The 26,212-nt window shown below is 41.9% G+C and overlaps 1 protein-coding gene across 4 annotated transcripts in view; it reads left to right on the top strand.

Moving 5' to 3' along the window:
* Nucleotides 1-26,212, top strand: part of LOC147013748 (ATP-binding cassette sub-family C member 2-like) — an 80,214-nt gene that overhangs the window by 5,414 nt on the left and 48,588 nt on the right. Inside the window, exons 1-8 of one of the 4 annotated variants that reach the window (XM_085850927.1) lie at nt 1,780-1,978; nt 14,686-14,770; nt 14,861-15,040; nt 18,184-18,312; nt 18,887-19,024; nt 19,128-19,259; nt 24,430-24,491; nt 25,464-25,656. In XM_085850927.1, coding sequence (XP_085707053.1) covers nt 14,741-14,770; nt 14,861-15,040; nt 18,184-18,312; nt 18,887-19,024; nt 19,128-19,259; nt 24,430-24,491; nt 25,464-25,656 — 864 coding nt within the window. In that variant the 5' untranslated portion in view covers nt 1,780-1,978; nt 14,686-14,740. Of the gene's footprint in view, nt 1-1,779; nt 1,979-2,088; nt 2,126-14,685; nt 14,771-14,860; nt 15,041-18,183; nt 18,313-18,886; nt 19,025-19,127; nt 19,260-24,429; nt 24,492-24,715; nt 24,800-25,463; nt 25,657-26,212 lie in introns of those variants that run through there. The other 3 variants (XM_085850928.1, XM_085850929.1, XM_085850930.1) reach the window with 3 other exon arrangements.

The following is a 26,212-nucleotide window of genomic DNA, read 5'->3' as shown; positions in this document are numbered from 1 at the left end:
CCTCTTGGTGACAATTGTGAATGCAGATTCAAAGAAACCAAAGTCTGCATCAGCAACAAGTTCACTTTCGCAATCGTGATTGAAAGCACTTTCGCTCCATTGATGCCTCGGGATGCTGCCTTCCCTTCCCCTCACCATACACTGCCTTCCCTTCCCCTCACACTGCCTTCCCTTCCCCTCCCCTTATACTGCCTTCCCTTTCCTACACACGGCCTTCCCTGCCCCTGCCCTCGCACTGCCTTCCCTTCCCCTCCCCTCACACTGCCTTCCCTTCCCCTCCCCTTATACTGCCTTCCCTTTCCTACACACGGCCTTCCCTGCCCCTGCCCTCACACTGCCTTCCCTTCCCTTCACACTGCCTTCCCTTCCCCTCCCCTCATGCTGCCTTCCCTTCACCTCCCTTCACACTGCGTGCCCTTCCCCTTTCACTGCCTTCCCTTTCCTCACCCCTCCTTGCTTCCCCTTCCCTCCTCACACTCTCTTTCCCCTCCTCCTCACTCCCCCCTCTTTCTCACCCCTCCCCCTTTCTCTCTCTCCCCTGTTATAGTATTGCAGTCAGTGAAGTGGCAGGGGGTATGTGATAGTACATTATAAAGCAAACCTTTTTACAGCGGGCGACATTGCGCTGTTATATAATTGGCTATTCTGTCTTGTGTCTTCTGGCACATCTTCTGTCACACTTATGGCCGCGTACGTCCCTTTGATCTGAGGGCTATAAATAGAAATTTGTCCGTCACAACTCTTCCCATCATGCATGCTAATTCACCGTGTCTACATTTAAATTTTATAACTGCAAAATTGTTTCATCATTCTTAACCTAGACTTTTACTTCCCTCCAGCCGCGCGATATCGAAGTATTCGCTTCTTGTTCTTTCCATTTTTACTTTAGCTTTAGCAAACTAATTATTTTAGCAAGGTCCTGTAACTATTTTGCTAACTACTTGTGGTCAATGATTAGGCTGCAGCAATGTACATGTGATCTTATGAAAGCCTACTGGTGGTCAGGCTTCAGCAGTGCACATGGTGGCAAGCCAATTACAAGCAATTACTGTGTATGACAGCAAACAACCAACCTGGCATATCGTGTGACATGTACCTATGACTCCTGTGCATCAATCAGATCACTGAGATTGTGAAACACACTCGCCATTCACATCAAAAGAAAACAGGATGTCAGGATCGACCTCGCATATTTTAATTTTTTGGGCCAAAAAAAAAATCAAGGGAGATGTTAAGCTGAGTAGTAGTAGTAGTAGTAGTAGTAGTAGTAGTAGTAGTAGTAGTAGAAGAAGATTGTTCATCATTACCTGCTGAATCAGCACAATTTCCCCCAAAAAAACAAATGTGAGAACGTTGTTGCTGAAAAGGCTTGCTCGGATGTGGACAAGCACACAGATTGCGCGATTAAGAGAACCAGTTGGTTGTGTAATTGATCACCGTGGACCAGGGGTTCAACAATGACAACCCAACTTCAGATGGGACAGCCGAGATTGCGTCCATGCCAAAAAGATGGCACACTCTGTGATGCAGCACCCCTGCTGCCATTAAACCAGAACGGCACTTACTTGTTAAAAGCTGACCCGGTCAGAGACCAAAGCGAAAGGTCAAAGGCGAGTCACACTTTTCCGAGCATCTTCCATGATATTGGGAATCGCATAAGTGGTGGATGAGGTCATGAGGATTGAGGACCTACCTTTGGAGAGGACCTGCCAGGTGACACTCCCCATTTCACTAACCACCCCAACCCCCAAATCCACTCCCTCTCCTAACCACCATTGGCATCTGCCTTTCCGGAATGACTTTGCATTTGTGTCTTGTGCAAAGTCCAATACCAATGCATACATACAGGCGGGGTTCCCAAACCCGAGCAATCTGACTGTTTACACCGACAAGCGGCTGAAAGAATAACTTCTCTGGGTGGCGACCATCAACTCAGTCCTTCATTTATACCATCAACTCAGGTGTGACGACGCTGCAGGTAAGAAGGCAGTCGTGGGGAGGGGTGGTGGACCTTTGCCAATGTGCAAATGAACATGTGAACTTTGGCCGGTTTGAGGAAGAGCCGTTGACTCAATGTCGGACATGAAATGAAGCACCGTTCCGTGACGTTGTTTCTTTCCTTTCCGTGAGCACACCTTTACCTGTGCTGATGCTTGAAAATGAAAAGAAGTAGAAATTAGTTGTTAATGGTGTTGTCTAAAATGTATGTGTTGGTTGTCGGCTGTGAGAGGTGGGGTGTGGGAGACGAGGTTCCAACAGATTTTGTCCTTTTTTTTTTAAGTGTCAGAGCTGTGATAGGTAAGAGGGAAATGGGAGGAGGTGTACCTGTATCAATGTGGGTAAAACAACATTGCATGGAGAGAAAGGGAGAACATCAATGAGGGAATTGATGTAGAGGATTCTGTGTGGATAAAGGATTACAGATTGGGTGACATGGAGGTGTGAGGGAAGAGGAGGAAGGAGGAGTACATGAAGAATTCAAAAGGGCATGTGGTAAGGAAAGAGTATTGATAATGGGGGATTTTAACTTGCCAGGGATAGATTGGGTGGAGGAACAGGGAAAGGACAGAGCGGATGAGGATTTCCTAGATTTAGTCCAGGATTGCTTTTTAACCAAGTTTGTAGATAAGCCCACGAGGGGGAGTGCAGTGTTAGACCTCCTTTTAAGTAACGATCCCAATATGTTGGAGGAGGTGGAGGTTGGGAAGCATTTAGGAGCAAGTGACCATAACATTGTGTGTGCAAAGATTCTGCTAAAAGTTCAGGATGGTAAGAGTACAGCTATTAGATTTCAAGAAGCCAAACTTTAAGGGTATAAGGATGGAGTTGGGAGCTCTCGGTTTGGAAAAACAAACGTGAGGGCAATCATGAGCAAAAGAGAAATGGGAAACCTTCAAGGGGAAAGATGTGTAGACTGCAAAGTTGGGAAATTCTAGTAAGGTTCTTCTACTTCTTGCATATGGCAGCTTGACTGCCAGGTAGCTATAATTTTGTTGGAGTGCAGTTGATGCCCCTATACCAGTGCACTGGTACACGTTTCACCAACCTCAGAAGGATGACAGATTGAGTCAACCCCACCTGGGTGTTAATTTGACAGCCCACAGAGCTTGGAACTCAGGACCCGAAGATCCAAAGCCAGCCACCCGAGCCGCGAACCCAAACACCAGGCTTTCCAGTAAGGTGTTCAGGTAGAGGCACAAAGAGACTAAGCTGGTTGAGTAGGGAGGAAGGGAATGCTCCTTAAGCATCAGCAGAAGACATTTATTAAATATAAACCTGGAATTGGATTATTATCAGTGCAGAATTAAGCAGAGGCTGGTGAAGCCAATAACAACCCTGCAAAAGCCAAAAGAGAATATGAGAAGGATTTGAGCAAAAATATAAAACATAATAACAGGGCATTCTTTAAATGCGTAAGGGGTAAAGAACATGTTACGAGAAGTGCGGGCTCATTGAGGAATAGCACAGGAAGATTGATTTTATTAGTGATGGAAGTGAGATGGTAGCCTTATAATAGATTTCTGTTGCTTCAATGTCTTCCCAAAAACATTCTGGGGAATTACTAATAGGTGGGAGAATCTACCGAGGGGAGCCTTCGTCTTCTTTTGTATGCAGCACAAGACGATGGGATGGCATCGTTGGCTGAGAGCAAAACTGTACCACTGATGCAGTGCCCCCTATAGGTCAGGGAAGGAATTTGTAATTTGTTCAGTGTGCCAGCGAGAACTCACCGACTCTTTGTGAAGGAAATTGTGGGATCTTTAACGCCCAACAACTAATGCTGGTTGTTGTCCATTTCCTCATCAGGAAATGCTAAAGCTTTTTATTTTTAATTAATTTGCAAAAAGAATCGAAAAACGTGTTTTCACTTTGTCGTTATGGGGTATTTTGTGAAGATCAGTGACAAGAAATTTAAATTTTATCCATTTTAAATTCAGGATGTAACAACAAAATGTGACAAAAGTCGAGGGATGTGAATACTTTATGAAAACACAAGCAGCATCCAAGATGTCATTGAAAACCTGGATCTTAGTTTTTACCCAGGAAACCCGTAATCCCAGTGGCTCCCACTCCTCATTCAGCACCTCGAGGGCCCCCAAAAGGATATCCAAAGTCTCCACAAAGATGACTGCATCATCTGCAAAATCAAGGTCAGAGATCTTGACATTCCCAAATGATGCACCGCAGCTTGATCTCTCCGACATCCTCTCCAGAATCCAGTCCATACAAGTGCTGAAAAGTGTGGGGGCCAGTACACACCCCTGACAAACTCCAGTAACAACTGGAAATAAGTTAGAGATGGCACCACCACACTTCACAGCACTCTCAGTACCAGAGTAGAGTTCAGACATCAGATCGATCAGTTTTGGTGGTACCCCACGAAGACCAAGAATCCTCCAGAGGACATCCCGATTCACTGAATCAAACGCTTTACAGGGATCAACATAAGCTGCCAGCAGCCACTGCCGGAACTCTCGTCTGTGTTCAGTGAGGACCCGAAGAGCAAGGATACGGTCAATCGTTGACCTCTTTAGTGTAAAGCCTGACTGCTCTGGGCGCTGGTGCTCAAGCAGATGGTGGCGAACCCAACAAGAATTATCCCAGCAAAGACCTTGCCCGGCACTCAGAGCAGCGTCACCCCTCGGTAGTTGTTGCAGTCTTGGCGATCACCCTTCCCTTTCCAGAGAGGGACAACAAGGCCCCTCTTCCAGTCAGTTGGGATGATGCCTGTGTTTCAGGCAGAGCACAGAACTGCATGCAACGAAACGAGTGCAGCATTTCCACCAACCATGTTCAGCATGGATGCCTCAGATCCCTGGAACTCTACCCCCATTTCAACCGGTTCACTGCAGCCTGTGTTTCCACAAACTAAGATGGACCGCAGTTGATTGGAGGGTCATCAATAGCGATAGTAACACCCCTGACATCCAACTCGACAGCTGATGGATCAGCCTGGTACAACCACTCAAAGTAACCGGCCCAGTAGTTGGCCTTCACTTCGGACTCCTCTGTCAAGAGCCCCCCCCCCCAGCTCTAACTATAGTACACGGGTGGACGGGCTTGAAGAAATACAATGCGTGAACTCCCCTGTAAGCAGAATGAGAATCACTTGACCCCAAATGATGCTCTATCCCCTCACAGATTCCTTGCACATCGGCCTCCTTGTCCATCCTCAGCACACGCACAGTTTTATTCCTCAACTTCCTGAACAGCTCAACTCTGCCATTAAGCAGAGAAAACCCTGCGACTCTGGTCAATGGTATCCAGTATTTCTTGAAAGACAATATTTTTCTTTGCCCTACGATGAGTTGCCCCCCAAATCCCCACTCTCTGTTCACAAACTCCTCAGCTACCCTCTCATCCTTGAGTTTGTCACAATCCAGCCTAGGCTGGGATGGTCCCATTCTCCTGGAGATTTAAGCTGCAACTTTAGAGTTGCTACAATAAGCCTGTGCTCAGTATTGAGGAACTGAGCACTCCGGTAGACCCTGCAGTTCTGGATCATCCTCCAGTGAACATCAATGAGGACATGGTCAATCTCCTTTGCCACACCGTCAGCGTTAGAATACCAAATCCAGCGATGAGTTTTTGTTGATAGCCGGTGTTACACATCATCTTCATTCATATTATGATATGGAGTGTGATGTGTTGTGATCAATAAAATTTCTTATAGAAATGACACAAATGATAATGTACATTTTTTTTGAAGACTTTTCCACAGCATATTGCCCACCGAAGGTGGTCCTAGGAGGGTACTCCCACCCACAGTGCCTTATAGTTTTTATAATGTAGATGACGGATCTTTACGTAACGTACATAGAAGTGAATGAAATACAGTTCAATTTGTATTAAAGGTAAATCATAATTATATCTGCTGGATATGGATGTGCATGTCACACTGGAATTGTATGTGAAAACATTGTGGGTTTTAATCTTTACTTTGGATGAAAACAAAGTCAATCTTCAAGGGATTTCTTATCGTTCTTTGTCATCATGGAAACTTAATTGTGCAAAAAACAAAAGATCCATCCATCTCGGTAATCTCTAATGTTGTTCATCGAGTCTGTGTATTCCAAAGGAAGATGTCATTTAATTTTACCGTATGAGTGACAAACAACCTAATACCAGACAAATGTTAACTTTTGAGATGATTACATGCGATTTTTACAGACCGTATACACATTTCCATTTATATGCTGAACTTAATTTTTGCGTAAATGTCAGATAGTAGAAACTTCCTTATATTAGAGAGAAATCCCATTCATACATAAATGAACCATTGAATAAACTGAAGCACACACACGTGATCCTTTTTACTCTGTAATGATTGCATTACACATTGTAACAGCAACTAACTAGAAGGGGACTCAGTAGAGCACACACCTCCACCACGTAATGCCTGATCGACGAGAACATATTGGGCCGAATACATTTTTTAAATATCATGATGTACACTACTATATCGTTTTTGGCCCTCTGTCTCAATGGCGAAGAATCACTAAAACAATTAAATAATTCTAGTATCCAGATCCAGAAATGGATCTTCACCAAAATCTAATCAGTTCATCCTTCTCATACACCGAACCTGTCCACAAAATTTCATCCGGATCCGTCCACAACGTTTTGAGATATCCTGCACACAGACAAACAGACAGAAATGGGTGAAAACATAACCTCCTTCACCTTCGGTGGCGGAGGTAATAAAACTAGAATGGCACTCGGTGGAGCGCATACCTCCACCAGACTGACCAGTTTACGTTTTGTATTTCACTGATAGGCCGGTTCTGCATCTGGACTTTCACCAAAATCGAATCGACTTGTTCTCGTCACCGACCGAACTCATCCACCAAGTGTCGTTTGAATCCGTCCAAATTTTTTGTGATCTGCTGCTCACATACAGGAGTGAATACGTATCCTCCGTCAACCTTCAAAGGCGGAGGGTCAAGATGGGAAAAAGTTCCACTAGAGAAATGACACCAATATCAAATTTAAATTTTAAATTTTTTTAAATTTTCTGATTTTTAAATCTAAAAGATTAAAATCTTTTAAATCTTAAACCAATATCAAATTTAAATTTTAAATTTTTTAAAATCTTCTGATTTTTAAATCTAAAAGATTAAAATCTTTTAAATCTTTAACCAATATCAAATTTAAATTTAAAATTTTTTTAAATCTTCTGATTTTTAAATCTAAAAGATTAAAATCTTTTAAATCTTAAACCAATATCAAATTTAAATTTTAAATTTTTAAAAATCTTCTGATTTTTAAATCTAAAAGATTAAAATCTTTTAAATCTTAAACCAATATCAAATTTAAATTTCTAATTTTTAAAAATCTTCTGATTTTTAAATCTAAAAGATTTAAATCTTTTAAATCTTAAACCAATATCAAATTTAAATTTTAAATTTTTTAAAATCTTCTGATTTTTAAATCTAAAAGATTAAAATCTTTTAAATCTTTAACCAATATCAAATTTAAATTTAATTTTTTTTTTAATCTTCTGATTTTTAAATCTAAAAGATTAAAATCTTTTAAATCTTAAACCAAGATCAAATTTAAATTTCTAATTTTTAAAAATCTTCTGATTTTTAAATCTAAAAGATTAAAATCTTTTAAATCTTAAACCAATATCAAACTGAAATTTTAAATTTTTTTTAAATCTTCTGATTTTTAAATCTAAAAGATTAAAATCTTTTAAATCTTAAACCAATATCAATTTTAAAATTTTTTTAAATCTTCTGATTTTTAAATCTAAAAGATTAAAATCTTTTAAATCTTAAACCAATATCAAATTTATATTTTAAATTTTTAAAAATCTTCTGATTTTTAAATCTAAAAGATTAAAATCTTTTAAATCTTAAACCAATATCAAATTTACATTTAAAATTTTTTTTTTAATCTTCTGATTTTTAAATCTAAAAGATTTAAATCTTTTAAATCTTAAACCAATATCAAATTTAAATTTTAACATTTTTAAAATCTGATTTTTAAATCTAAAGATTTAAATCTTTTAAATCTTAAACCAATATCAAATTTAAATTTAAATTTTTTTTTAAATCTTCTGATTTTTAAATCTTTTAAATCTTAAACCAAGATCAAATTTTAATTTTAATTTTTTTTTAAATCTTCTGATTTTTAAATCTAAAAGATTTAAATCTTTTAAATCTTAAACCAATATCAAATTTAAATTTTAAATTTTTTTTAAAATCTTCTGATTTTTAAATCTAAAAGATTAAAATCTTTTAAATCTTAAACCAATATCAAATTTAAATTTTAAATTTTTTAAAAATCTTCTGATTTTTAAATCTAAAAGATTTAAATATTTTAAATCTTAAACCAAGATCAAATTTAAATTTAATTTTTTTTTTTAATCTTCTGATTTTTAAATCTAAAAGATTAAAATCTTTTAAATCTTAAACCAATATCAAATTTAAATTTTAACATTTTTAAAATCTGATTTTTAAATCTAAAAGATTTAAATCTTTTAAATCTTAAACCAATATCAAATTTTTTAATCTTCTGTTTTGACTCCTGTAACTTGTCCACATGATATGTTGATTGCATATACAAGGTTTTATTCAAAAAATGTTTTTAAAAATTTGTCCGTAATTTGCATTTTTTAGTATTTGACCCGATGTGCCTGCCCCAGGGAACGGGGCCAAAATGATACTGTTCTCGCACTTTTCTTTCCTTGTGATCATCATAACTACCAAGTTTTGTGAATTTCTGCACAACCGTTTCGGACGAGTTCGCGTAACGGACAGACAGACAGACGGAGCTGATTACAATATCCTCCATATCTTTTTATTTTTAAACAGGGAGGTAATTAGAAAGTGCCACCAATACCCTCCTGTGTATTGCATTTTCCATAACCCTCCTGTGTTTGCAATTAATTGAATATTTAAAAAAAAAAAAAATATATATATATATATATATATATATATATATATATCAAAATACGCATGAGGAAACAAAATGAACTTTTAAAGGAAATATCCATTCCATTTACACTTGCTGGATTATTTGAGAGTTTTAAATTGGATAAAGTTTTCAACTCCATGTCTCAACGTTTGGAGAAACAAACACATCACCAACTTTTATTCCCAAAAAGGAAATTTTTATTTTCCCATTCACCATAACTCTCACCTTACCAAATGCTGATGCTGATGAGTTTTGCTGATGTCATTGGAAATGTCATGTTGGGATCAGGAGTGGAGTGCTGCAGGAGCGCACCGGAGCGCCGCTCCAGAACTTTAATCCATCTGAAGAGGAGTTTAGCTCCGCAACAGTATAAAAATACCTACATGAAAATCAATTAATCATTTTTAACCAAACATTTGTCAACATTATTTATTTACACACTTCTTGGATGCTCTTATGCATTTTTCTCTCTTTTTAAAATTCAAAAAAAACGTTTCATATTCAGTATGTACTCCCTCGCAAATGCCGGCTGTTATCATCGCATGACAATGATTCACGACTTACCAAGGCGCATTTACTTGTTTGGACAGCTCTGATAATTCCCATCTCTCATTACACCCTCATTATCCCTCACTTGATCTTCCTCCTTCCTTCCCTCCTCCTTCCTTCCCTCCTCCTTCCTTCCCTCCTCCTTCCTTCCCTCATTTGAAGCTGACAGCGTGTGATCATTTTACACCCATGTGTGTGTGCACACCTTGACTAAGCGCACACACCACCCTTCCGACCCTCCATTTCCATTTTGTTTTGTATGATCAATGTGAACAGGGTGTTAACAGATACCTCCACAGAGATATTCCTACATCTTTTTAGATCCTCGTGGAGGATATCTAAGTCTTACTCACATTGTTGTTCTTCATCTTCTTCTTGTGGACTTTTTTGTTTCACAACCTACAGTTTTCATCAAAACTTCCTGAAACTTGGCATATATATGTAAAAATACCCTGCACAGACAGTAACCATCTCCGATTTTGAAAATTCCTCCTAGAAAAAAAGGTATGACGTCAAAATATCTCCGCTAATGGAAATTGAAAGGCAAGCTTTTTGAATTCTGTTTGTGGGAATCGAACAGGGCATTAGCAGAGATGAATTACCGCACATATGATACATCACTATGACGTCATATCAATTTTTATGACGTCATTCCTATTTTTTGACATTTTTTGTTTCACAACCCAGTTTTCATCGGATCTTCGTGAAACTTGCCATGTATTTGCAGAAAGCCCACGCACAGACAGTAACCATCTCCGATTTTGGAAATTCTTCCTAGAAAAAAAGTTGACGTCATAATATCGCCGCTAATGGAAATCGCCGATACCATTATCTCCGAAACTAGGCAAGCTGTTTGAATTTTGTTTGCGGGAATCAAGCCGGGCATTAGCACAGATAATTTATCGCAAACCTGATACATCACAATGACATCATATTCGTTTTTATGACGTCATCATTAAGAGGACGAGGATCTTAGCTCATTTGATCTTGTTTAATCAATAGGTTGAGAATTTGTGGAATGGTTTGGTGCTTATACCCATGATTTTTTATCGTAGTATATCTATAAACAGGTATCATATTTTCGTGTTTTGATCTTAGCGAGCTCTTATGAAACCTAACCTCTAAAATATGTGGTGCCTTACTATACACATTTGGTAATCGGGGGGGGGGTGAGTGGAGGGGGTCTGTTGGACAGGGTCCAGTGGAGGGGATCTGAACGAATCTTTATTTCCCATTGAAACAATACTTTGCTCTCCAGGAACACCTCAAAGGGCAGTGGAACTCCTTGTGAGCCAACGGCCATCCATATCTGGTGCCAAACTGCATCTGCGGACGTCCTCCTGCAGTTAGGTTACCTTTTCCTTCGAGGTTGGCGGCAGGATTTACGCTCCTGCCGCCTTAAAAACACATCATTCCGCAAAACACGTAAAAAATGCAAAGAAAACTGAAAACCCACTCTATGGGAGTACCTCCTGTGCAGCTGTCCTCTGCAGGGCAGCTCACCGGATGACGGGATTGGAGCAAAGCCTTCGGGACCCCATTCTTTGATGATCAGAGGAAAAGAATGGGGGTAACCTTCCTGGGTCAGATTGCAGTAGTGTGTGTCGGGGTGATGCTGAGGTGTCGTCCACCAGACGGCGGTCTCCTCAAATTAACCCACCAACTTCGGGTGGGTGCCTGAAATGTGCTATCCCAAAGACAGGATGATCACCTGTCTCTGTTATCATCTGAGCTCCAGTGCTTGAGCATCGGTATTATAGCACTCTCTGGAGTTCAGAGACTGGATAGAGGCGAGATCATGGTGGATGGTCACACCTACTACTGGTCTGGTCGCCTTGATGGTTAACATGCCCAAGGGGTTGCTGTAGCTTTGTTGAATAAGCTGACTCTCATGATAATTGAGGTAACACCGGTCAACAATTGTGCAGAGCGTTGGTGCTGCCTAAGCAGTCTCCTTGGCTATTGGACACAATCTTGGACTGGTCGCCACTCCGACACAGGATACCAGCATGCTGGCACTCATTTTTGCCGACCTCGGAAGGATGACAGGCAGAGTCAACCCCACCTGGTATGAATTAAACAGGAGAGTGCGATTTGAACTCAGGATCCTAGAATCCCAAGCCCACCACCCTAACGATTAAGTCAACATCAGGCATATAAGCACCAAACCACTCCACAAATTCTCAACTCATTGATTAAAAAAGACGTATGAATATCTCTGTGGAGGTATCTGTTAACACCCCTGTTCACACTGATCACAGAAAACAAACTTTTGGTGGGTTTGAGTGTTTTGGGGAGCTCTGAAAAGTTCTGAAGTGCCTTCAAGACCACCATCTTTGATGTTGCCGGTGGATGCCTTACAACCCACCATCAGACGAAAAAAAATTTTGTCTCTCAAGGAACAATTGATGTCATTGACCAGAGTCACAGGGCCATGCTTAATGGCAGAGCTGAGCTTTTCAGGGAGTTGTGGTGTAAAACTGTACGTGCACTGAAGATGGACAAGGAGGCCAATGTGCGAGGAATCCATGATGGGGTAGAGCATCACCTGTGGTCAAGTGATTCTCGCCATATTTACAGGGGAATTCGCGCATTGCGTTCCTCCAAGCCTATCTCTCGGTATACTGCAGTTAGAGCGGAGGGTGGTAGACTCTTGACAGAGGAATCCGGAGTGAAAGGCCGCTGGGCCGGTTATTTTGAGCGGCTGTACCAGACTGACCCACCAGCTGTTGAGTGGGAGGTCAAGGGTGTAACTATCCCTATTGCTGACTCTCCAATCAACTGTGAACCGCCTCCGTTTGTGGAAGCACAGGCTGTGGTGAACCAGTTGAAAGGTAGTAGAGCTACTGGGATCTGTGGCATTCATGGTGAACTTCTCAAGGCTGGTGCAAATGCTGCACTCATGTCGTTCCATGAAGTTCTGTGCTCTGCCTGGAACACGGGCATCATCCCAACTAACTGGAAGAGGGGCCTTGTTATCCCTCTCTGGAAAGGGAATGGTGATCGCCAGGACAGCAACGACTACCAAGGGGTGACGCTGCTCTCGGTGCCGGGCAAGGTCTTTGCTCAGATAATTCTTGATAGGGTTCACCACCATCTGCTTGAGCACCAGCGTCCAGAGCAGTCAGGCTTTACACCAAAGAGATCAACGATTAACCGTATCCTTGCTCTTGGTGTCCTCACTGAACACAGACGAGAGTTTCGGCAGGGGCTGCTTGCAGCTTATGTTGATCTCTGTAAAGCGTTTGATTCAGTGAATCGGGATGTCCTCTGAGGGAATCTCGGTCTTTATGGGGTGCTCCCAAAACTGATTTATCTGATGTCTGAACTATACTCTGGTGCTGAGAGTGCTGTGAGATGAGGTGGTTCCAACTCTGACTTATTTCCAGTTGTTACTGGAGTTCGTCAGGAGTGTGTACCTTCCCCCACAATTTTCAGTGCTTGTATGGACTGGATTCTGGGGAGGATGTCGGAGAGATCAAGCTGCGGTGCATTGTTTGGGAATGTCAAGATCTCAGACCTTGATTTTGCAGATGATGCAGTCATCTTTGTGGAGACTCTGGATATCCTTCTGGGGGCCCTCAAGGTGCTGAATGAGGAGTAGGAACCACTGGGATTATGCGTTTCCTTGGTCAAAACTAAGATCCAGGCTTTCAATGACATCTTGGATGCTGCTGTCTTGTCTGTACATGTTGGTGGTAAGGTTGTTGAGGTCATGGAGAGATTCACTTTCCTAGGCAATGACATTCATGTCTCTGCTGGCTGTGAGCCAGAAGTCAATAGACATCTGGGTCGACCCTGGGGAGTCTTTAATTCACTGGATCATGTGGTGTTGTGCTGGTGGTACCTGTGCAGGAGGATGAAAGTCTGAGTCTTCAGGTCCTTGGTGCTTCCAGTTTTGCTCTGCAGATGTTAGACTTGGAATCTGACCAAGGATCTAAAATCGAGACATAACTCCTTCGGTACCAGGTCTCTTCGGAGAATCCTTGGCAATCGCTGGTCGGACTTTGTGTCCAAGGAACGGTTGTTGAGAGAGACTCGGATGAGATTTGTTACATGTATAGTGCGTGAGCGTCAGCTGCGGCTGCATGGACATGTGACTCGTTTTCCTGAAGCTGATCCTGCTCACCAGATTCTCTCAGTGAAGGAGCTTCGTGAGTGGAGGAGGCCAACGGGCCGACCACGTGCCTCGTGGTTGCAGCAGGTTAATTGGCATCTCAAGGAGATGGGGATGGACCAGGAATCTGCCTAGTTGATGGCCAGACGGAAGCCCCTGAAAAACCGGCAGAAAGTGGATGCAGCGACGCTCTGCTCTGATGCATGCTACCATACCTGACCTGACCTGACCTACCAACAAAGATGGAGCTATTTCTGCCATGTCATTTTGGGAGTTTTGGTGACGTCGGTTTGCTCCATTATAGTAATAAGGAGGGGATTTTGATGTCATTCATCACCTTCCTGCCTTCCCAACACACTTCTGTCTCGATTATCGCAATGTTTCCATACGTTCTCTGATGCCTTGATTTTTCACATTTTCCCCTAATTCCTTCGCTCTTGCATATACAGTCAGAGGATGGCTCATGAGGATGATCAGCAATAAGAATATGACATGAAATCGAGTTTCCAACCTGTTTTTATACTTGTGGATGATCAGAACAACTGACTGAATGTTTCCAGGTTAAACAAGGATGTTTCCAACTCTGACTTTTATGTCATGTAAAGGTCGCATGGTGACCAAGTCATCTCGGCCAATCCCAGACTTCCCTGCAAAGGGATGATGGCTCACAGATTATTGTGTTGTTATGTTATGATACATTATGTCACAGATTATGTTGTGATACATCCAAGACCTTGTTTACTAAAAACACTCCCTCTCATCCCACCTACATCTCATCCAGCTTTCTGGTGAAGATGATCTTTTTCCTCTTTGTTTAAACTCTTCCATGAATCTTTCCACTTTCAGAAATTATGAACAAAAAAACAATAACACAAATGTCTGGTTGTGTTATTTTTGTCTTCAAGGCATGCAGTTTATGATCTCCAAGTAGGTATTTGCTTATTAATGGCTGGTTTCCAGGTTTTCCTCATCTGTGGCTCATCTCGTTCTTATAAAGACTAGTTTTCAGTTGCGTTAATTTAATCTGTGGTTGGCTCGGTTTCTACCACTGTTCAAGCTGTAATAACTACAGGCAATGATCGTTGTGTTTATCACAGGCGGCGTACTTTGCAACAGCTAAACTGACTGAATGCCGACAGTGAAACCAACAACATGGATGCCTTTTGTGGTTCAGAATTTTGGGTAAGTCAGGGCAATATTATGAATTGCAACGTGTTCATTTGCATTTAAATAATCATGTGGTTTTAATGTTTCAACGTCTTCTATCAACAGAATACCTCTCTGCTCGAGAGAGCAGACCCAGACCTAACCATCTGCTTTGAGCAGACCGTTCTAACTTGGGTGCCCATCGGCTTCCTTTGGATTTGTTCGCCAGCCAAGCTCATTAATCTCTGGCACAGGAGGGTACCTCCGCCCCGCAACCCCATCTCTTGCCATTATGTCTTTCGCCAGGTGAAATGATGGTCTCTTGTCATACCACTCTGTTGTTCCACTGCTCTCTATAATCTCTGCACTACCACCTTTTATGTACATACACCGTTTACCATTACCAATGAAATGTCTAAAAATCCCCATGATCTTTTGGGGTAAGGATTTGTAGGGGTGACATGTAATCGTTGATGTCCCATTTTGTTCATGTACTGTATTTACCTCACATGTGCAAAGCAAATAACAGGGTTAAGCAATTGCAGTGACTTGGAACAAAAAACGTGTTCAGAACAAGCTTCAGTGTTGTCAAAAACTCTTGTATTAGGCAAATAAGACCGTTTTTGCATACATAATGTTCCTTATATAAAATGTGTTGTTTTGCTTTGTACAAGATAAAACACACACTATTAGATTAACAAGTTCAAATGAGCTAAGATCCTCGTCCTCTTAATGATGACGTCATAAAAACGAATATTACGTCATTGTGATGTATCAGGTTTGCAACAAATTATATGTGCTAATGCCCGGCTTGATTCCCACAAACAAAATTCAAACAGCTTGCTTAGTTTGGGAGATAATGGTATAGGCGATTTCCATTAGCGGCGATATTATGACGTCAACTTTTTTTTCTCAGAAGAATTTCCAAAATCGGAGATGGTTACTGCCTGCGCGTGGGCTTTCTGCATATTCATGGCAAGTTTCATGAAGATCCGATGAAAACTCTGGGTTGTGAAACAAAAAATGTCAAAAAATAGTAATGACGTCATAAAAATTGATATGACGTCATAGTGATGCATCATATGTGCGGTAATTCATCTCTGCTAATGCCCTGTTCGATTCCCGCAAACATAATTCAAAAAGCTTGCCTCGTTTCGGAGATAATTTTTAGCCGATTTCCATTAGCGGAGATATTTTGACGTCATAACTTTTTTTCAAGGAAGAATTTTCAAAATCGGAGATGGTTACTGTCTGCGCAGGGTATTTTTACATATATATGCCGAGTTTCAGGAAGTTTCGATGAAAACTGTCAGCTGTGAAACAAAAAAGTCCACAAGAAGATGAAGAACAACAACGTGAGTCAGACTTAGAGATCCTCCACGAGGATCTAAAAACATGCGTTTCTTTATTAGAGTAGTTATTTGGAACAAAAAAACGTGTTCAGAACAATCCAATGTGTTGGCAAAAATTATTGTTTGTATTAAGCAAATAAGACCCTTTGTGCATGAATAAGTTTTGCTGTGTAAAATGTGTTGTTTTGCTTCGTACAACCTAAAATACGTACTATTTGATGGAAAACACATTGCTCTGCATTGCAGTAGTGATTTGGAACAAAAAACAGGGTCAGAACAATCTAAATTGTTGTGAAAAAAACCCACTTGTCTTAAGCAAAGAAGACTGTTTTCGAATGTATAAGGATTTTTGTGCAAAATGTGTTGATTTGCTTCGTACAACCTAAAATACACACTACTTGATAAAATTAAAAAAACACACGTTTCTGGATGAGCGTAATTACTTTGAACAAACAACGGGGTCAGAACAAGTGAAAGTGTTGTGGAAAAAAAACCACTTGTATTTCGTAAATAAGACTGTGTCTGCAAGAACAAGGTTTCTTGTGTAAAATGTGTTGATTTGCTTCGTACAACCTAAAATACACATCATTTGATGGAAAACGCACTTTAACAACTAACAACTAATAACTAACATTAACGTTAAAAACTAACAGCATTGGAACAGTTATTTAGAGTGAAAAACAGGGTAAGAACGAGCTAATGTTTATTAAAAAAAACTGTTATATTTGGCAAATAAGACCGTTTTTACATGAATAATGTGTCTTGTGTAAAAGTGTTGCTTTGCTTAGTGCAAGTTATAATACACACCGTTTGATTGAAAACACGTTTCTGCGTTCGAATACTGATTTGGATCAAAAACGGGAACAAGCAGAGGTTAACGTTTTGTCAAAAATGCTCGTCTTCAGCATAAAGATCCTTAATGAATGAATAAGGTTTCTTGTGAAAACAATGTGTTGTTTTGCTGAGTTCAAGCTACAATACACACTGTTTAACGAGCAACACACGTTTCTGTATTAGAATAGTGATTTGGAACAAAAAACGGTGACAGAAGAAGCAAATTTGTTTTAAAATGCTTGTTTTAGGTAAATCAGACTGTGTTTGCATGCAAAATGTGTTGTTTTGCATTGTACAAACTAAATATACACATTGTTTGATGAAAAACACACCTTTCTGCATTCGAATTGTGATTTGGAAAGAAAAACATGGTCAGAACGAGTTAATGTGTTAAAAATGCTTGTATTTGGCAGATAAGAGCGTTTTTGCATGAATAAGATTTCTTGTGTAAAGTGTGTTGTTTTGCATCATACAAGCTAAAATACACATTATTGGATGGAAACAACACGTTTCTGCATCTGAATGTGGCTCACTTTGTATGCCTGTCCACAACCGTTAGGTTTATGATCGAGGAACAACTTGATTTCAATGAAGTGTCATATTTCGACCAAAATCGGAACATGAATCGGAAAACGAACCTGCCATTTAGCAGAATTCTAGCTCCAAATTTGTCTTGATTACGCATGCGTGGAGAAGAGTGAGAATATATTTTTTACTGTCTACCTGTCTGGCAGTCAAATCAAATTGGAAATCATTCCAGACAGGATGCTTACTGTTTTTGAGGATGTTATAAAGGACACAAACAACAGGCACAAATAAGTAATCTAATGTGTTAAATAAGGTGGTGTAACAGACTGACTGCATCGATGGCAATAAACTTCCTGGAATGTTTTTTTTTTTCTACAACCTTCAAAATATTTGATTTTATTTCAATTTATTTCATATTTGAACACTGTGGAACACAAATCTCTGTTTTGGCATCAAATTTGCCGATTGCTGACCCCGCCCATGTCCTTTTTTCTCAAGATTGCATGGGGTAAGGTGTTCGATGAACTCTAGTATTTGTAAGAATCACCTTTCAAAGCTTTTTATAATATTTGTTTTCACCTATTTGTTTTTATAATTTATAGTTTTTATAATATCTGTTTTTATAATTATATAATAATTCACCTGTTTTCATTTGGTATTTTATCACCTTTGAAAAAAAAGAGAAGATTCTGGAGATTGAGCAATTTCATTCTAATAACCTCTCGTTTCTTGCAGACATTGGTATGTCTGCTCCTGGCTTCAACAGTATCTCAGCTTATTCTCACAATAATTGAACAAGTTCAGGACAACAAGAACATTCCACCCATCCTGTACTTGAACCCAGTGCTATACATCATCTCCTGGGTAAGAAAATCACAATTTTCAGCACAACTTTAACGGTGCCAGGACAACTCGAATGATAGCTTGCTCACTGGATGAAATCAACAGGACGTTGAATGAAGTATGCTAACCGCCTCGAGAAGCAAAAAGCTGACGTTTCGGGCGTTAGCCCTTCGTCGGAGCAAAAAAAAGAGCTAAGGACTAACGTTGTGGTGAAAAATAACCTCTTTTCATCTGATGAAGCATTAACGCTCGAAACGTCAGCTTCTCCTTGCTTCCCATGGCAGTTCGCATGCCTCAATTTCATCCATTGTCCTACCTGTCTGCCCAGGTAGATCGACACTAGCCTTCACCAGCAAGACGAATTATTCATTTTGATTTCATGCTCACCTCTGACTTATCTAGTTTTAACTTTGATCTCTGACAGAGCTGACCTTGACTGAAATTGTCATCCAGTGTAGTTCCCATGAGCTGCTCCATTGTTTTGCACACCATCCGAGGAGACATTAATCAAGCTGTCTACAACAAATGTTGATTGTCTATCACAATGACTGGGCCTGCTTATTCTTGCTGTACAGTTATGGCTTGTGTCTGGCAGCTGCTGGTGTTGTTGATACACAAAATTGGATGTCTTGCTGAGATGAAGACCTCAGGAGTTCTCTTCATCTTCTGGCTGTTGTTGGTTCTCACGGGGATTTTTCCATTTCAAACTCTTATTCGTGAAGCCTTACATGAGGTATTTGTAGATATTACAATTGGTGATCCAGCTTTTGTGACTTCCAATACATCCTGTTTTGATTGCTTATCCAGCTTGTGACCCTTCCATTTTATGCGTACAGACAGAGGTACATGAAATTGGGATGTTTTCGCTCTTCTTCATATCGTACGGACTCCAGTTTATCAGCTTGATTATTTCAGCTTTTTCTGATGTACCACACAAAGAGGCTCAACAGAGGACTCGTAGTATCCACGTGAGTTTCTAATTTTGTATTTAAAATAAGGTTAAGAGCTTTTTCAAGGAGTAGGCTATGGATGAATAAATTTGGATTTCTTTGAATTAAACAAAATTGGTTTCTTGTTCTTTGTTTACTCCAATAATAAACATAATTGAGGAAAGTTTGCTTCAAAGGTGAGCTTTGGTATGTTTAGAATAGTGGTTCTCAAAGTGGTCCCTACCGCCCCCCAGTGGGCACTGGGAACTTTCAGGGGGGCGCTCCAGACTCCACGAGTGGTAGGGGGGCGCTGGCAATGATTTGGGGGGCACTGGCGATTTAGAGGAGCAGCGGCGATTAGGAGCGCTCATTGGGCTTCCTGCAGTCTGAACAGGTGACCCGGCACCATTCCGCAAATTGGCCATATAATGCCCGTTGTGGTCCTCCTCGTTTGCCGTGGCGCCGTCCAGAGAGAAATTGAAGACAGGCGATGGGACAGGTCGGCCTTTTTCTAAATAATGAACACATTTTAAAATGTATTTATTCTGAAAATCATTAAGTTCTGCAAGCATATTACAGACTTGTTTACCAACAATGTAAGTCAGTGTTTTTTTTTTTAATACACACATGGTGTGAATACCATATACAGTAATCCCCCGTTTCTCGCGGGGGTTACGTTCCAAACCTCCCCGCGCTAAGTGAAAATCCGCGATGAATGGACGCTTCCCCAAAAAATCGACTCGTCTGGTCTGGTCGGTTTGGGAGTGATCGGGTTTGAGGTGCCTGAGATCGACTCGTCTGGTCTGGTCGGTTTGGCAGTGATTGGGTTTGAGGTGCTGGAGATCAACTCGTCTGGTCTGGTCGGTTTGGGAGTGATCGGGTTTGAGGTGCCTGAGATCGACTCGTCTGGTCTGATCGGTTTGGCAGTGATTGGGTTTGAGGTGCTGGAGATCAACTCGTCTGGTCTGGTCGGTTTTGAGGTGCTGGGTACGAGCAGTGCTCGTCAAACGGAGGCAAACCTTTTACCTTCCCGAAGCATATCGAGCACCTTAACCTTCTCCTGGAGCGTCAGGACCTTCCTCTGGCGCTTCGGTTCCTTGCCAGAAGCCTTAGAAGGTGCAGGGCGTTTGGGCGGCATCGTGGGGCTTGGAGAAAAAAATGTAGAAAATATTCGAAGTTCACAAGCGAAACTTTGTCTCGTGCGTTGTGTGACTGGTCGAGCACCACGCGTTATAATTTATTGCTTAAATAATTTATATTTTATACATTATTACCGCGATGTACCGGGGGAATCCGCAGAAAAAATTAGTTACGTTCCAAGGGAAAACCCGCGATGAACTGGGGGAGCGATAGGTGAACCGCGGTTAAGCGGGGGTTGACTGTACATGTGTTATGATCCGGCAGCGCAATTCCCAGCGAGGCGCGAGTACTGAGGCGGCGCGAGTACTGAGGCGGCGCGAGTACTGAGGCGGCGCGAGTACTGAGGCGTCGCGAGTACTGAGGCGACGCGAGTACTGAGGCGGCGCGAGTACTGAGGCGGCGCTAGTACTGAGGCGGCGCGAGTACTGAGGCGGCGCGAGTACTGAGGCGGCGCGAGTACTGAGGCGGCGCGAGTACTGAGGAGGCGCGAGTACTGAGGCGGCGCGAGTACTGAGGCGGCGCGAGTACTGAGGCGGCGCGAGTACTGAGGTGGCGCGAGTACTGAGGTGGCGCGAGTACTGAGGCGGCGCGAGTACTGAGGCGGCGCGAGTACTGAGGTGGCGCGAGTACTGAGGCGGCGCGAGTACTGAGGCGGCACGACTTTGTGTTTTAGGCGCGCGCTGTTGTAACTACCGTTGGAAATGTGAAGAAAATTTTTTTTGACGTGCAGGGTGAAAATGGATGCGCGCGCTGACCAGAGACCGGAAATATATAATTATTGTTTGGCCTTATCACTGGTGTTAGTCTTTCGACATCTTGGCGGATTGATTTGGTGATTCAAAAAAGCTTCACGTCCGGTCGGCCTCAAAGAAAAAGTGTCGTCAGTATTCCGTTGAATACACCAAGTATGGATTCATTCCTTCCCTGACGAACACGCAGTTACCGATGTGTTTGTTGTGTGTTATCACGCTGTCCAATGAAGCAATGAAACCATCTCGACTGAGCGAGCACCTGAGTAAAAAGCACAGTGATGAGGCTCGCGCAGAGGTCAGCTATTTCCAATCGCTGAAAGAGAAATTAGAGAAGCGATCCACGGTAACGACGATGTTCAAAAGCAGCCAAAAGCTCGTGGATAAAGGACTGGAAGCGTCGTATAAGCTGTCATTGCTCATCGCCAGATCTGGAAAACCGTATTCAATCTGCGAACAGTTGATCAAACCGGTTGTTAGGGAAGTGATAAAAACTGTTATGAGCCAGGATCCGTATCCAGTTCTCTCGTCGATTGCGCTCAGAAATGATTCCGTGGCCAGGCGGATTGATGAAATGTCATCAGATGTAGAAGATAAGCTGTGTTGTGAGCTGAGAAGCACGCACTTCGCCATCCAGCTGGATGAGTCCACTTTGCGTGACAGTGAAGCTCTGTAACTCTGCTACGTTCACTTCATCTGTGACTAGGAAATGGTGGAAGAATTGTTGTTTGCCCGCTCTCTCCAGACCGATACGAAGGGTTCATCCATCTTCCAAACGTTGGACAAGTACTTTACTGATAAGAACATACCGATGGAGGACATTCTCGCTTGCGCGACGGACGGGGCACCAGCGATGATTGGCCGCCAGCGTGGTTTTATTGCGCTTCTGAAGAACCAGTTCCCGTCCGTGTTCGCCATTCACTGTGTCGTGCACCGCCAGCATCTTGTAGCAAAATCTCTCAGCACCAGACTTCATACATCATTCCAAATAGTAATCAAAGTAGTGAATAAAATCAAGGTGTCGTCTCTGCATGATCAGCTGTTTCGTCAGCTTTGCCAGGAGAATGATGAACCACTCGAGAGGCTCTTGTTGCATACCGAAGTTCGATGGTTGTCCAAAGGCACTTGTTTGACCCGTTTCCATGCCCTCTTCTCGACAGTGGTCGAGTTTCTGTCGGAAATTGATACAGAGTTATCGGAGAAAGTGGATGTGATTGAGCATGATGTGGCTTACCTCGCGGACATATTCAGTATACTGAATGATGTCAACAAACAACTCCAGGGTGACCATATGACGCTGATTAAAGCAAAGAAAGTGACGGGCGCATTCGTAACCAAGGCGACTCTGCACAGGGAAACCCTCGGTGCAGAGATACGTAACACTTTCCCCGGTTGGCAAAGGAAACTGCTGTTTCTGATGAAGAGCTGCTCGTTTATTGCAATCACCTTGAGAAGATTCGTGGAGATATGGAGCAGCGTTTCAGAGACATGCTAGAACTGTCGGTGCAAGCATGGGTGATCAACCCATTCAAATGTGACATTCGAGATGTGAAGCGTGAATTGCAGGACGAAATTATCAACTTGTGGAATGATGATGAGGCGAAGTCAAGATTCTCGCAGCATGAATACGGCAAATTCTGGATTCTGGAGCGGGGCGAATACCCCGCAATGTGGACAGAGGCAGAACTGCTGCTGTTGGCGTTCCCCACATCATACCTCGTTGAAAGAGGGTTCAGCGCCGTGATGGTGCTGCTGACCAAGTATCAAAACCGCCTTGACATTACCAGGAGGGGCGATCTGCATCTCTACCTCACTGAGATGGGGCCAGACGTTCGTAATCTCACAGCGAATCACCAGGCCCACCTTTCACACTAACGGTTTTTGGGCCTGTGATAACAGATTCCCAGTTTGCCTCACCTGGACCTGTTCTGCTGAAACATTGTAGGTAGTGCAAAATAAAATAGAAAAGTAAAGTAAAATAAAGTAAAATATTATTCAGAAAATATTTGGCTTCTGTTCTTTTTGCTTCCTATCTACATAAATTCGGACTATCCTATTGCCCACTGCGTGTCCGACCACGGACGATAGGACAAGGGGGCATTGGGCCGGTCCAAGAGGGCAGAAGGGGGCGGTAGTCAAAAAAAGTTTGAGAACCACTGGTTTAGAAGAATGATGTTTGAATTTTCAAGGTAACAGAGTATGAAGGCTAATCGGTTTGTTTGTTGCCAAACCTACTCGTAAACATGGTCAGATGATGAAAGTTATCGAGTATAAAGATCTATACTTGATATTATCCCCCCTCACCCCCTGCACTAACAGATAGACAACATCAGTATCACTTTCCGCTCACCTGAAGTTGATGAGATGTTTGTCTGCCGAATGGAACATGTCCTTCAATCCTGGCCAATCTCACAGTGTCACCCTGTCACTCCAGAAGGATGGTCTCGGTCTCTTCCTTTGTTCATCCCCTTGCTTGTTGTGTTCAAATGTGGCCCCACTGCCACTCTGTCCATCTGTTGCCTTTTTCCTGTCTGTCATCTCGCTCATCCTCGAGCCTCGATCTTATATTATAAAATTGTTCACGTCCACCCTTTTATCACCCTCTTATCTCGACTATAGGATTGCCTCACTGAGTCTCTCCATTCATGTTCTTGTCTCCACTCCTTTAAAATGGCGATCCATCACCATTTCATGTTGTCCTCTTTCTGCCACCATAGACTTTCCTCTCCACCTGCACTTTCCCCCATTTAAGCTGTTTGTCAGCTTTTCCAATGTACTGTACTTGCACCTTCATTGTGTGATTCCCTTGTTCTATCTGTACGTCCTTTACTATGCTACCCGTATGTTTGTTCCTTCACATCTCTCTGTCCTCTCTTGTTTGCCAAGTCCTTGCGCTCCATCACAGCGTCAACATCACCCCTCTGTAATTCAGCTCTTCCACAAGCCTCAATCTCTGTCAGATACAAAAAGATGTGCTTGTAGGTTATCTTCCCTCCAAGCCTGGTGTTGGTTTCACGGTTAATGTGGCTGGCTTAAGTTCTTCACGCCTTGAATTCGAGCCCCTGTCCACCGTTGAATTAATACCAGGTGGGGTTGACTCAGCCCGTCATCCTTCTGAAGTTGGCGAAATGAGTACCAGTAGTACTGGAACTGGTAATAGAGGGCACCGCATTAGTGGCACAGCCATGCCCCCAGAAAATGATGCAGCCAGCATCCACAGGCTGCACACAATAGCTACCTTGTCTCGGTGGCAAACGTCATGCTGTGGGATATCTGTTTGTACAATTACACTCATTCACCTGTTCCCTTGTCCCCTGCAGAATAAAAGCCCTGAAGAAGATGCTTCATTCTTGAACAAACTTCTGTTCACCTGGTTTGACAGGTGAGATGCAGACCATTGAGTTGGTTGAATCGAATTATTTTGTCAACTTCCCAGTTAGTCTTACCCCGAAGGGGTGGCCAGACTATTGGAATGCCACTGTGTGTGTGTTTTTAAAAAAAGTTTTGTTTTCTTTATTTATTTATTATACTATTGGAATGGGTTGAATGTAACTGAGGTTGTGGATCTACTGATGTAGGGAATCTCCTGATGTGTATCCGTGATCACCCCGGTGTGGATCTGCCGTTTGGAGAGGTTCTGGGCTGAAAGGATCGAAACCTCGAGGAAGAACCCAGCTGATGATCCATGCGGTCGGGAAAGTGTGTGTGTGTGTGTGCGTGTGCGTGTGTGTGTGTGTGTGCGTGCGTGTGTGTGTGTGTGACAAACACTGGCGGTATAGGTCACATGATGTTACGTGTGGGAATTTAAACATAGGAGGGACTCCCCCATAGAGAATACTTAATGATAACTCTGACGTTATAGGTCACATGGTATGGCAGCCATATTGGATGAAATGAAAAAAACTTGGACATCATTTTATCCAAAATCGCTCAACGAAAAAAATTCAAACTTGACATATGTCATCAACCCCCATGATGTCATCGTGAAGTGGTATTCTAGCCATAATTTGTTGAATTGAAAGCTTTATCCAAAAAAACCTGAAACTTCATATAATCTAATGTATGACCTGATGTAAGTGAAGAATTAAATTTATGACGTTCATAACCCATGTCAAGAAATGATGTGACATAATAGGGTGCATGGATGATATGGGAATATGGGCCATAATAGCAGTGGCCATGATAGTAGTATGTTCAGTTAATGATGGTATTTTTGTTACGTGCGAGGCGAGACTACACACTCGACAAGTGCCGTTATAGTTCTTGTAATGGCACGCAAAAGCAATTTGAACAAATGCGTGTATATCTATGGGAATCATGATCAACTGGAAGCCTCCAACTCTTTGACCTTTAGGATGGTCTACCTGGGTTACAAAAAGCCCCTGGAGATGGAAGACCTCTGGGAACTAAAGGCCAAAGATAAGGCCGATGCAGTCAGCCGAGCTTTTGGATGGAACTGGAAGGCTGAGAGAGTATTGAGCTGCAGAAACAGCGGCGGTAAAAATGTCGTTCCTAAAGCCAGCAACAGCAGCCTGATCCTTGTTATGGTAAGTGTTTTATAAAGAAAAACAAACCAAGACGAGAACGGCACTCGGTAGAGCGCATACCTCTGCCAGGCTGAACAGTTTACCTTTAGTTTATTTCAAAAAGTTTGAACAGTTCATGTCAAAAAGTTATGCACGGATTTGGAGGAAACTTGGTGGGCAGGTTGGGAATGTGATAAGGACGAACTGATTCAATTTTGGTGAAGATCTGAATGCAGATCCAGATACTATAATTTTTACAAGTGATTCTTCACAATTGAGAGATGGCGCCAAAAACGATACATATATATATATATATATATATATATATATATATATATATATATATATATATATATATATATATACATACAGGGTGTCCCAAAAGTCTGGATCCAGAGGCAAAAATTTATTTAAAAGTTTTATTACAGTAAATGCTCAAATTGACGGCCTTGGACTTCGCGACACTCGTTTATACGCTGAATACAAGAACGTTGAACATTTCTGAACCGAAAACGTTAAAACACTTTAACAGTGGCACGTGTTATTGGATGCTTATCAGGATGCTTTCTATTGACTT

The sequence above is a fragment of the Eptatretus burgeri genome, chromosome 13, assembly GCF_056783735.1.
Source record: "Eptatretus burgeri isolate ZD-2024b chromosome 13, Ebu_testis_v1, whole genome shotgun sequence".
Taxonomy (NCBI): domain Eukaryota; kingdom Metazoa; phylum Chordata; class Myxini; order Myxiniformes; family Myxinidae; genus Eptatretus; species Eptatretus burgeri.
This window is presented reverse-complemented; position numbering and strand designations above follow the sequence as displayed.